This window comes from Antrostomus carolinensis, unplaced genomic scaffold (assembly GCF_000700745.2).
Source record: "Antrostomus carolinensis isolate BGI_N321 unplaced genomic scaffold, ASM70074v2 scaffold52450, whole genome shotgun sequence".
NCBI classification, from domain to species: Eukaryota; Metazoa; Chordata; class Aves; order Caprimulgiformes; family Caprimulgidae; genus Antrostomus; species Antrostomus carolinensis.
The window spans coordinates 25,268-38,333 of record NW_010287444.1 but is presented as its reverse complement, the minus strand read 5'-3'; the positions used below and the strand labels follow the sequence as shown (position 1 = coordinate 38,333).

Genomic DNA, 13,066 nt, shown 5'->3' with positions numbered 1-13,066 from the left:
TGTTGGTGGGAAGGGATATATGAGCTTCATCCAGAATTTTCACTGTGCTGTAAAATGTGGTGGTATTGCAATGGTGCAGTAAGCCAGAAAATAACTGAATAGTAGGTAACATGGTGGAGTTGCAGAAGATGTAACATGCTGTAGTATAGAAACATCAGACGACTTAAATTCTGTTTTTCTCTTTTCCATTTTGGACTGCCACATTATTTTCATTTGCTGCTGCTTTCTCATCAGTAAAAATAAGACTGTGGTGCCTGTTCTTTTTCTTTTTTGTTGTGTTAATTCTCTAGCAATAGTTTTTTGGTAAAATTCACTAAAAATATTTCGGAACTGTAAAGGGAATACTGGGTACTAAAAACCCTGAAATATGATTGAAAATTAATTTTTTTTTCCTTTCTTTTTTTTAGAGTTTCATCAGATGAAGGAGTGATATTGAAACATGACAAAAACCTGGACTAATTAAAAGTTTTCCTATTTCAGGAAAAAAACCCCCAAAATGTATAGATCAGGGGAGACAGTCAAACGTCGACTCAACATGCATGCTCCTCCTCGGATAAGAAGTGTGGAAGTTGCTAGAGGAAGAGCAGGTTATGGGTTTACCCTTTCTGGACAAGCTCCTTGTGTTCTAAGTTGTGTTATGAAAGGAAGCCCTGCAGATTATGTTGGACTTAAAGCAGGAGATCAGATATTTGCCGTTAATGAAATCAATGTGAAAAAAGCCTCTCATGAAGATGTAGTGAAACTTATAGGAAAATGTTCTGGAGTCCTGCACATGGTCATTGCTGAAGGGATTAGTCATTTAGATTCATGTTCAAGTGATGAAGAAGTTGGTTTTTATGATGGAAAAGGGTGGCTGAAACCCAAACCAGACTCTAAAGCTCTGGGTATAAACAGAGCAGAGAAAGTTGTTGAAGAAATGCAGTCTGGGGGCATTTTCAACATGATCTTTGAGAATCCTACTCTTTGTTCTGGTAACTCAGATAACTCTGCACCAAAACAAAGATCCTTTTCAGATTCTGCTGCTATGAGATTTGAAACTGGAAATGAAGGTGTAAGCAATCCAAACCTACTGTCAAAGGAAGAAATATCCAAAGTTTTGAATGATGATTCAGTTTTTAGAATTGGACTGGAGAGCGCAGAAGACTTTGGATTAGATGCAAGCATTTTAAATGTTGCCATGATTGTAGGTTACCTAGGCTCAATTGAACTTCCTTCAACAACCTCAAATTTGGAAAATGAGAGTTTGCAGGCTATTCGTGGATGCATGAGACGTCTACGGGCAGAACAAAAAATCCATTCACTAGTGATGATGAAGATAATGCATGACTGCATTCAGCTCTGCAGTGACAAATCAGGTGTAGTGGCAGAATATCCTGCAGAGAAACTGGCATTCAGTGCTGTTTGCCCGGATGATAGGAGATTCTTTGGATTAGTTACAATGCAGACAAATGATGATGCAAGCTTGGCTCAGGAAGATGAAGGGGTTCTGAGGACATCTTGCCATGTTTTTATGGTGGATCCTGAATTATTTCATCATAAAATTCACCAGGGCATAGCAAGACGTTTTGGACTGGAATGTACAGCAGATCCAGACACAAATGGCTGTCTAGAGTTTCCAACATCATCTCTGCCTGTTCTTCAGTTCATTTCTGTCCTGTACAGGGATATGGGGGAGCTGATTGAGGGAATGCGTGCGAGGGCTTTTCTTGATGGTGATGCAGATGCTCATCAGAATAATAGTACAAGCAGTAACAGTGATAGTGGAATTGGAAATTTTAACCAAGAAGAAAAGAATAATAGAGTTCTGGTGGTTGATTTAGGGAGCAATCCGAGTAAACACATTCCTAACAGTATATGGGAAAATCCAGTAGGAAGGGGACAAAATCAGCCTGCTTCCCATTGGAATGGCTTCTGTCATGAACAAGAAGGAATCGTTCCTTTAGAAGTAATTCCGAATGATAAGTCCCAAAATGTAAGCAAACACTTAAGTCCCTCTGCTCGTATTGAAGTTCCACTCGTTTCCTCCCGAAATTCAGTACCCCCATCAAAGAAAAGCACTGCAGGCAATCAGAGGTGGTTGCCCGTGCACGTTTTACAAGAATGGCAGCATGGAAATGCCAGCGACCAGGAGTCCTACACTGATTCTACAGATGGCTGGTCAAGTGTTAACTGTGGAACTCTTCCCCCACCAATGAGCAAGATTCCAGCTGACAGATACAGAGTTGATGGCAATTTTGGTCAGCCGCAGTTAAAATCTCATAAAAATGAATGGTCTAAGAAGATGTTTTGCATGCAGAACAAATTTGGCCCTCCGCACAGTATTAGGAAGTCTAAAGAAGATAAAAAGGTAAGAATATATTATTGATAACCCCCAAATACAATAGCCTATGGTGTTATTTATGTACTAAAATTTAAACATGTATTATATAATTTATAAAATTTCAGATGAAGAAAATAATCTGGTTCTTTCTCCTTTGCAGAGGCTTTGCATATTCCTGTTTAATTGAGTGCAGCTCTGGAATTGCACTTCTGCTGGAAGTGTTGTCTGTTAGAGCTTTTTCGCCTTTCTTCTTGTCTCTTTATTGTTTCCAAATGTTGCAGTGGCAATGCAATAAAAGGAGACATGACATTCTAGCAGCTTCAGTTCCTTCTGACCTCCAGCAGCAAAAGAATGGAAACAGGCTGGATCTTTAGTCTGGTTCCTTTTTTATAGAAGGCTGGCTTGCAAATGTTATTATTTTAGTGCCCTATCTGTTTTTATAGAAATGTAGTCTAATCATTAGTCAAAAACTTGTTATACACTTTTGACTTTAACTGAATATGGCAATTTTATTATCATAAATGTTCACTCCAGGAAACCTCTCAGTACAAGTAGCATTAAACCTAATTGTCCACTATTAGGTCGCATTCTGCCAGTAAGCTGTAATTCAATTTTATTCCAAATTACTGCTTCATCTACTTGTTTTGTCTACGTTTAGGCCTCTATAAACCAAAGCAAGAAGATTAAAAAAAAAAAAAAAAGTGTGGGAAGGACATCCAACATAATTGCATAGCATTCCCTTTGTCACATACACGTTTTGCTGCTGAGGGAACTAATCTCTTTTGTTGATAACTGGGATTCTAGTAAAGTGGATGTCGTTGTTCCTACACTAAAAGAATTAGTAGCAGAGTTGTATCTAAAACATTTGCTGGCTCCAGGAAAGACAGAACCTTATACTCCAAATGAGTCTTCAAGAAGCATTGTCTTTCCGTGAGGAAGTATTGCTTATATGATTGCTTCAAGTGTCCATCATACTATCCAAATCTGGTTTTTTTCACCTGATTGAAAATACGCAGCTGCTGCTGAAGTGGATGACAGCAGAGATTCATTAGTTGTTTCCCACTGTTACAGACAGAATCTTTGCATTGGTGTGACACTCGGGCATAGGCTTTTTGGGAGTTAGAATGCAGAATTTCAGAACATTTTGGTTTTGGTGTGGAAAGATAAATTCTTTTCTATTGCTTTTCTTGCACTGTGAAGCCAACAGCTTTCACACATGTTCTTCTGTATACTCTTTGTGCTGAAAATAAAAAAAATCTACTAGCATGTATAATAGTTATACACTAGTGAATTTTTAAGGTGAAGTGACTGCTACAGGCAGCAGTATTTTCCAGACCCACAATAATGTATTACATTTCAAATTATCTTAAATACAAGGTGATTCACTTTTTTCAAAAAACAAATAGAAATTGTTCAAATCACAATACTTAATTTGTCAACACTGCCCACCCAAACCACCTAATAATAAATTCTGTCTGCTACCCTGAAGACTACCTGCTTCATGATCTCTTTGCTGATGGATCAAGGAAAAGGCCTCTTTCTGTGCAGCACTTGCTGCAGATGCATTATGGATGTTGGTCCCAAGTGCTCTTTGGGATCTGGACCAGCTGCATGGGGTGCTGTTGAAATTCCTTCAGGGTCTCTGCATCAAGTTTGTGTCTGCAGTGTTGTCCATCATAGTAATATGGATTAGATTTTTTTCCCCCAGAGATTTAAAACTAAAAAAAAATCTAAAAAAATTCTGAAATGTTTGAAACATTTATTTTGTGGAAGTCAAGAACATACTAATGAAGATCTCATAGAAAATTTTACATTTTAAACTGAAAGATATTCTGTATGTGGGTAAACAGTAGTAATATTTCACCAACCATATCACTCAGATCAGCATATACCAGAATATGTGTTCCAACACTATGTCTCTCAATCTTCCTTGTTAAGTCTGTTTGCTAATAAAATAGGCATCCTGTTATTTGATTAATAACACATTTGTTTGCAAGATACATTTAAAATGTTCTTACACGGCTTCAGCGTTTAGTCTCATTAAGGTTACAGAACCTCATTTGCATTTTAATTTTGTTTTTCAGTATTATTGAAGGCTGTTGGAACTGATGAGAAAAGCTCATGAAAGTCTTGAAATCATTTGCAAGCATGAGTTGCAAGCGCTTAGCATTATTCAGAGTAATTCATGAAGATGAAGTCGTACTATGTTCTTATCTTAAATCTTTAATGAAAATAGTCAGGGGATGTCATTATTGATGAATGTACCTCTGTACTTCTTTGGGTACTGCAGAAATAGGGAAAATATGGTTTTGCATATTAGAGCACTAATTTGATTTCTTAGAGAATGATATTCAGAAATGCAGACTCTTTGCTTTGTGTGAAGAGAAGAGGTAAGACTGTCTTTTCAAAAACATTATTCAGATGGGTTAGATGGGTTAGTTCTAGAAAACTATACATCCTCAGCTTCCTGTGACCCTTTTAAGTGGTAAGTACTGATTTTACACAGCATGCTCAGACACATTCCAGCCATGGAATAAAGTATATAAAGTGGCCACATAGGATTACATTCATATTTTTACAACCTAGTGGCTGAGTCTAATGCTTCGTTTGGCAGAGTAGTACTTAAATTGCTTTTTAATTAAGGTGGGGTTTTTTTGTCTTTTACATTAATACTGACGGGTAATGTATCCTACCAGTGGGAATATGCAAAAGCCACTAGAGAGAGAAAAGGTTACCAGAGCTGGAGTTTTTTGTGATGAAATCTGCACATCCATATTACGTACTGTCTTCCTTGGAGGTTTCATTACACACTGAGGAGAGCACATGAGTTCCTGGATGCAGTTCTGATCTAGCAGAACTGCTGTGCAGCTGAACAGTGATGATCACGGCATGTAATTCAGGAAAATAGACTGTACTGTACCCTGCTAGTGAAGGGTAAGAGGGGCATAAACTCTTTCCTGATTTCAAAACATTTGTGAATCATACAGAGCACAAGAGCAGATGTGAGAAAGCACTAGTCAACATATCTGTTTAAAATTGTACTTTCAGAACTGGACCTGGGAAGTGTTTCTTGTGGGTAGGAGTAGGTATGGCGGTTCAGACTTAAGGTTACAAAGAAGTAAACATATTTTCTGAGCTTTGATTTCCCTTGAGTATTTTAGTCCCTTTCATAATGATGTTTTCAGCTCACAAATTAGAATTGTGGTTAATTTTGTAATAATTGACAAAAACACTTTTAAAATATTAATATCCTTTACACTGCTACAAAGCATTTTAAACTTTAATATAAGTGTGAATAGTTGAAAAAAATAAAAAAGCCTATTTGGTTAGATGTTACTGGATAGAATAGAACCATAGAATCATAGTGGCTGGAAAAGACTTTTAAGATCAAGTCCAACCATTAACCTGTCACTACCAATCCCATCTCTAAACCATGTCCCTAAGCACCTCATCTACCTATCTTTTAAATACCTCCAGGGATGGTGACTCCACCACTTCCCTGGGCAGCCTGTTTCAATGTTTGACTACCCTTTCTGTGAAGAAATTTTTCCTAATATCTAACCTAAACCTCCCCTGGTGCCACTTGTAGCCATTTCCTCTCGTTCTATCACCAGCATGAGGTTTTCTGTTTTACTTTAAAATGTTGTAAGGAATTTATCCCTAAATTACTGAACTCATACTTTCACAATTACTGTATCTTTTTGTTTTGAATCTTTGGCTTTTAAAATGGTTATTGTATGTGAGAAGAGGAGAACTAAATCAGGGAAATTATGGTTCTATTCCACCTCTTCTGACTGAGATTTACTGGAGGGTATCTCTGACCCTATGTACCTCTAAAATTATTTCCTGTACTTAAATTCACATTTCCGGTGTTTCTTCAAAGTTTCATGTGAACAGATTTCTATTAAAGAACCTTATGAGACTTTCTGGGAGGTGTTCTTGACTTCTGTAGGCCTTAGACTAAAACAGATAGTGGGAGGCCTGATGGTGTTGCTGAAATTCACTGAAAAGGCAGATCATGGGAGGTAAGGTGGCTTTCAATCTCATAACAACTAGGGAAGATTTCTAGATGTGAGAAGCTTCTGAATTGCTGTAAGACTGATACTGGGTAGGTGTGTGTGGTCTCATGAGTTCTATGAGACTAGCAGATGAAGAGGCTGGTTATAGTTTAAATGGAAATGGAATAATTCCTGCTTTTTTGTTATTCCTTTTGCACTTGTACTACCTTTGTTGCATTGTTATTTCCACCTTCAGTATCCCACTAAATTCCAGTCACTTATCTACTCACCCTTTTGCATGATTTTGGGTTATGCAAAAGAAAAGCACCATAAGCAATATGAAAACATCAGGGGATGTTAGGATTGGCAAGGGACTTGAGAAATTGCTGAACAGGGAAGCATTCCTTTCCCTCTAGACTAAATTAGTATAATACGTTTGATTTTGTTCAAGCCTCACTCTGTTTTCAGGCTAGCTCCTGGCCAAAAATATGTCTGCCCATTACTGTTTTAAATTAAGTTTTACTGGGAAAATACTCCTTTTTCCACTGGAAAGCTTCATAATAGTCAGTTTAGTCTTTGAGTTTTCTCTTCATGAGGACAGAATCCTAGGCATTGACCTCTCACCATTTATCTTTTTTTTTTAAAGAAAATCTGTTTTAATATTGTGGAGGCAAGTATAACATTTAGATCACAAGAGGTTTTACAATCTGAGCTTAATAACTAGTATTTGGGTACTAGGTTTATTCCAAGTGAATATGACAAAACTATTAAGTAAATAAAAAGACATTTTAAAATCTGGGTAGTGATTTTTGGAACCCATTTTCTGCTTCACATTTGTTGTAAGACTTCTATCTTGGCCACATTATTGTTTGTGCTTATGAAGAGTGTGAATTTATAAATGGATCCTATTTGTAGATCTTAGGGGAATTAGAAATAGACAATCTCATTGTCTGAGACTCACTGGACAATAGTATTGCAAATACATTTCTTTGTTTTAAACCAAAGAACGTATCAACTGCTTTGTAACCTTCATGACTTAAGCTACTGAAAATACTGTAAAAATGTAGAAGAGAGGAGACAGGTAAGCAGTACTGGGAGGTTCACTAATACATCTTTCTGTGCTCATGTGTTTTCTCGATTACTGTTAGTGTTACTCTGTTTTGATCAGAAGTTTAACTGTAACTACTTCAGAGTTGTCTTTGTTTCCAAAGAAAGTATTGCTGTAAAAGATATGCTGTTCAAATTAAAAATGGAGTAGTGTTTTTTTTTTTTTTTTTTTTTTTTTTGTGAAAAATCTGTAATTTGCTTCAGTCCAAGAACTGGAGTTTTTAATGTTGGTAACTGGATGGTGAACTAACTGAAAGGCAGATATTTTAGATGCGAAAACAATGTTGGCAAAGCTGTGTGGGTCCCATATTTGTTTTTTGTTGTATAATTATATGTTTTTTTCCTTTTCCTCTACAATTCTGTTTGCTCACTAGCTTAAATTGTTCCACCCCAGCTGTTTATAAAGCAGAACTAATGGCAGCTGGATTGCTATTCTTATGCAGTACAATTTAATGTTAACCTTTGGAATTACAGGCTTTGATCTGATTTGAGATGTACGTATATACCTTAAAGAGAACTCAGCTGAAATCCCAAACACAAAGCTAAATCTAGAATGTGCTAATGTGAATTAATCTGCAAAGAGGCATTTACATGAAATAGGTCCTCTGATGCATTTTGCTATGAGAAAATGAAAAGCAGTTAAATGTTTAGTAATTTCATGCAGCTTTTTCATATGTATTGTAATCTTCTAAAATAATGATTTTGAAAAATGGTCAGTTCTAGGATCTTTAAAAATGTATAAAAAGGCAAAATAATGCTGGGTGCTTTTCTGTGAAAAGGAAATTAGATAAAATCTAGACGGTAAATCTCGGTAGAGCCATGTTGACTTTGTGAAATTTTCCCATTTCAAATTTATGTGCTAGAGACTTAGAATTTTTCATTACACCTGAACTTAAATGTTTTCTAGATCAAGTGTAGGTTTTGACTCCAGTTAACATAATGACAATTAAGGGAAGATGTAGGCATCTAAGTATTTCTGAGCTAGTTTTGAGTTGCAGAGTCACAGGAGAAGATAGCATCTTGAGAAACTAAGAGAAACAATGAAGAAAATTGCGTGGAGAAAAATAATTAGCACAGAATGAATTGAAATAATGAAAAAGTCTTTATTTTAGGTTTTAAATGTAGAAGCTTTGAGGTAAGAGAGTATAAAATTATTGTCTGAACTTTCAGTTGTACGAAGGTAGACCCCAGTTCCTTTCAGTTGAGAAGATTTAGAGAAGAAAAGGAGCTGTAAAATACCAGTTCATCAATGGAGAAGGCATAGATCAATATGGAATGAAGGTCTTTAATTAGCAAAAATAAATACGGACTTACTAAAACTTATCTGAAGTATCTAAAGAGAGACATGGAAAAATGAAGCCACAAGAGAAAGACTTTAAAATTAATCCCATCAATGAAATAGCCATTAAGACATCAATAAGTTTGCAAAGATAGTACCAGAGAAGGATGTTTGGCCTCATCACACCAAATTCTAACTCTTTTAGGCAATCATATTATCATGCCTTCCATACAGTTAGCAGCTGTACCTTTGAAAAAAATGTTTGCACTCTGCCTTCATTTCCACCCTGCCTTCTGCAGGAACAGTATTTCATCACTGTTAACCATGTTAGAAACTTTTTGTTTTCCAGTCTGAAATCTAGTCATGGTCACCTTATACCAGTTTCTTCTGCTGCTAGTGTCTCTTTTAGTGAAGGTGACATTCTTCAGTGTTTATCTTTTTGTTCATGCATAGAAATCATATTATCTTTTTGCTTTCATTTTGTTTAATGTCTTTTAGTCTTCTGGGAAGTCAAGTTTTTATTCTCTAGATAACATTTAAATTCTTTCTTGGAACTGAGTGACCAAAATTTTACACTGATTTCCTGGTGAAGCTTTTGTGTAACTGTAGATATCCAATATTGAGGTCAATATCCTATTTTGGACACCAACTAGAATCAGCTGCTTAGAAAAAACATGGATGAGCAGTGAAAAATAGATCCTTCTAATTTTCAGCAGCACATGATTTAGAGACTTTCCTCTGGTAGAGACACTAACCACATCATTGTGCGTAATAACCTTTGTGAACTTTTGTTCTTGAATTTGTTGTTTCTTAAACTCAGTTGTACTTCTGGCATTCCTGGTATCACTCAACTTATATATTCTGCAGTTAATTAGTGTGGAAAGAAAACAGTATGTAACTGTACTTTCCGTATAGTTTCATTTCATACCTGCTAATATTTGTCACAATAAATACTGAACAACCTTACTCTCTATTTTCTAAGAGAAAATTATTTTTTATTTTGTTTTAAACCTCAACCACCAATCACTTAATTTCCAAGCAGAAGTCAGCTTAGTCTCCTCCCATACAAGCTATTTCATAATTGTAATCTTCATCCCTTAGTGGTACTATATTACTTGTGAGATGAGATCAGAACTATAAGCAGCTTTTAAAACTGTGTGGGCCAGCAGTGTATTTGTAAAACTTATTTCTTGATTTCTTTTGCTTTTCTGATGATTCTTCACTTTCCTTTTTTGATTGTTACTGATTATTGGGCCATACTGGCTTAATGTTCACAGATAATGCCTACCTAATGTTGAGGATGATTTGGAAGCAATTGCTATGTGTGTACTTGTATTTTTCTCCATGTTTTTCCCTAGTATACTCAGGCTTTCTATTCCTCTGCGATTTCCAACTAATAGGCTTCCAAGTCATAGAAGATACTGTTATCTGCTATTCCATCTGCATTAATACTATCAACATGTGTGTTTTTCTGTTTGAAAAGGTATTAGACTAGTGCTGAAATGTAGATGGTCACTGTTTTGTGACTAGCATCCTTAATACAGGAGGCAAGCAATAAATTTCATTTACTTGGATGTCCATTGTGACAGGACAGCCTCTTTTCTCTGTCTTTCCAGAGTGCATAGAGATCTTACATGAAATTTTACAACATTTTTGATTATATTGTGGGCCTGACTGCCATTAAAAATGCCACTGTAATGGTTAGAAGGCAGTGGAATGTGTCGCTATAATCTGGTTAGTAAAGAAGTTATTCTTAAAAGCGATCAAATCCATTGACCAGTAATGGTGAACAATACCATTGGAATCCTTTATCATACTAGTGCCAAAAAAAAGAGTAAAATTACAGGAATTGCAGTGTAATTAAAGCCTGTGGAAAAGCTGTCAGTAAAGTTTGAATGATGCTAGACCTTTTTTAATTAAGCCTCCCCCACCTAATCCAATTTTGTGTGGTGATGTCAGTCCATGATGATGGCAGCAGCACAGCGTAGCCTGCAGGTTGTTACTTCATTCATTTTTAGTTCCATGGCATACGGAGCCCTCTCTGTCAGCGTTCCCACCTGTACCCCCGGACTTACTGCTTCTGTTCTGTTGTGGTCCAGGGGACTGGAGCACAACAAGCTCGTTTCCCATTTTCCTCCCAGCTTTGTTTATCTCTTTCAGGGTATGAGAGGCCCTAACCCAACATACCCCATATCTCAATCCATCCTGCTCTCAGGCCCCATAGACCCTCACTTTGCAAGTCCTGCAAATCTGCACAAGTCAGTTTTTGGTTGGAGGAACACGTGTCCCTTGCTGATAGAATGAGGGATAAGGGGAGGTTGTGGCCTACAGCCTTGCCTGCTCTGCATTGCTGGAGTGGGGCGATGCTCTTGTGATACCACCCCTGGAGTACTGCATCCAGTTCTGGGACCCCCAACATAAGAAAGATATAGACCTACTGGAGTGAATACAGAGGAGGCCATGAGGATGATCCGAGTGCTGGAGCACCTCTCCTGAGAGGACAGGCTGAGAGAGTTGGGGCTGTTCAGCCTGGAGAAGGCTCCAGGGAGATTTTATAGTGACCTTCTAGTACCAGAAGGGGCTACAGGAAGGCTGGGGAGGGACTTTTTACAAGGGCAGGGAGTGATAGAACAAGGGGCAATGGTTATAAACTGGATGAGAGTAGATTTAGATTAGACATTAGGAACAAATTGTTTCCTGTGAGGATGGTCAGACACTGGCCCAGGTTTCCCAGAGAAGCTGTGGATGCCCCCTCCCTGGAAGTGTTCAAGGCCAGGTTGGGCTTGGAGCAACCTGGTCTAGTGGAAGGTGTCCCTGCTGATGGCAGGGGGGTTGGAACTGGATGATCTTTAAGGTCCCTTCCAACCCAAACCATGCTATGATTCTGTAATCAGGACGCTGGGCACTGAGGGATGGTAGCGGACAACAGAGGATGATTAAGCCAAATGGTCCCAAGCAGGATTTAAGACTAACATTGATGACAGAACAATATTTGTATCAACCACTCTGTTCTATGATCCTCCAAGACTTTCAATATTTTTTGAGATTTTGTGCAGTGACTATATTGGCATTACTGTGGCATCCCTGTTTCCCATCCCTTTTCAGCAAGGTCTAAATTAGGAACTTGCTTTCTAAAGTCTTAAACCTGCATTTTTTTGTAAAGATGAACTGCCACTCCAGACTGACCCATCTGCTGTTTAACATCTGAGAGTAAATGTGGCACATTTTGAATATCCACAGAAGTTTCAAATTATATGATCTGTGTATCTGGGTTCCAGACTATTATGCACTTTACTGTACAAAGTCATAGAGTCAAACCTAAAAACAGTGAGAGTTTTTAAAAGCTTCAATAGCTGGAAATAGGAGTAGGGCAAATTAAAATTTGATGGTTTTATAGTGCGTATGATTAAGCTCTGTGACACACAGAGCGTAGCAAATTCTGTATTAGTTGAGCTTCTTAAATTGAGGCCTTTTAAATGATACTGTTCCTTTTTTTTTTTTGTGATAAAATCTGTGAATATAAACACCCTCCTTTTGTTACATGCTTTTTAGAGGCAATTAATCAGAAATCACTACTCAAATTGACACTTGTACAGACACTCACAGAGAGGTTTTTTAAAAAGAATCTAGTTTATTAGACTTTTTAGTATAGGGAGATGCTTACCTGGGGAATTGACTCTCTGGAGCTGGATGGCCAGTTCCTGTCTGGGTAGTGATGGTTGTGTCTGTTCCAAGCATGGTTTAGCTAGATTGTAGAAGACTCCCCAAACAGTTATTCTGGTGAATTTTTCTAATCCAGCCAGCAAGCAGTCCTGTGTGACCATTCTAGCATGTGCCTAGTCCTTTTGTATCATCTTAAATGGTCAGGACAGAGAATAGTATACCTCTTCCACCTGAACAGGAGGAGGAAACAATTTCTATCAAAATTATTACATATTTTTGTTTTAGAGCCCTTATAACTTTGTTCATGACACTCAATTACTTTCTTAAGCTTTTTTCCTCAAACATTTAAAAAAATGATTTCACTCACTTGCCTATGAATCTTGTGAGATGAGCTTTCATTGTGAGACAGTTTTTGAAAGCATTTGAAAGTGTCCTTCTGTAAATGTAGATGATCAGGCTTGTTAAGTGTTTTTTAAATTTTTTAGATTAGCTCCCCTTCTTATATTTTACCTTTCCCCCTTACTGCTCTTGCATACAGCAGCCAAAATCTTTGTCCCATAAGATTCAGCCCCTTCAGTTACCCCTCAAGGTCAGAAAATGTAATGTGTTTTCCACAAAAAGATTAGATTTGCTAGATGTTGTAAAGCTGGCCTAAGCTTCACAGTTTTTTTTCTTCCTTTTCCCCCTTTGTGGATTCCT

General features: G+C 37.3%; 1 protein-coding gene across 1 annotated transcript in view; it reads left to right on the top strand.

Annotated features, from left to right (window-relative positions):
- Positions 1 to 411: 411 nt before the first annotated feature.
- Positions 412 to 13,066, top strand: part of LOC104520944 (regulator of G-protein signaling 12-like) — a gene marked incomplete at its 3' end in the record, with an annotated part of 18,152 nt that continues 5,497 nt past the window's right edge. Inside the window, exon 1 of the mRNA XM_010162778.2 lies at positions 412 to 2,347. Coding sequence (XP_010161080.1) covers positions 497 to 2,347 — 1,851 coding nt within the window. The remainder of the gene's footprint in view (positions 2,348 to 13,066) is intronic.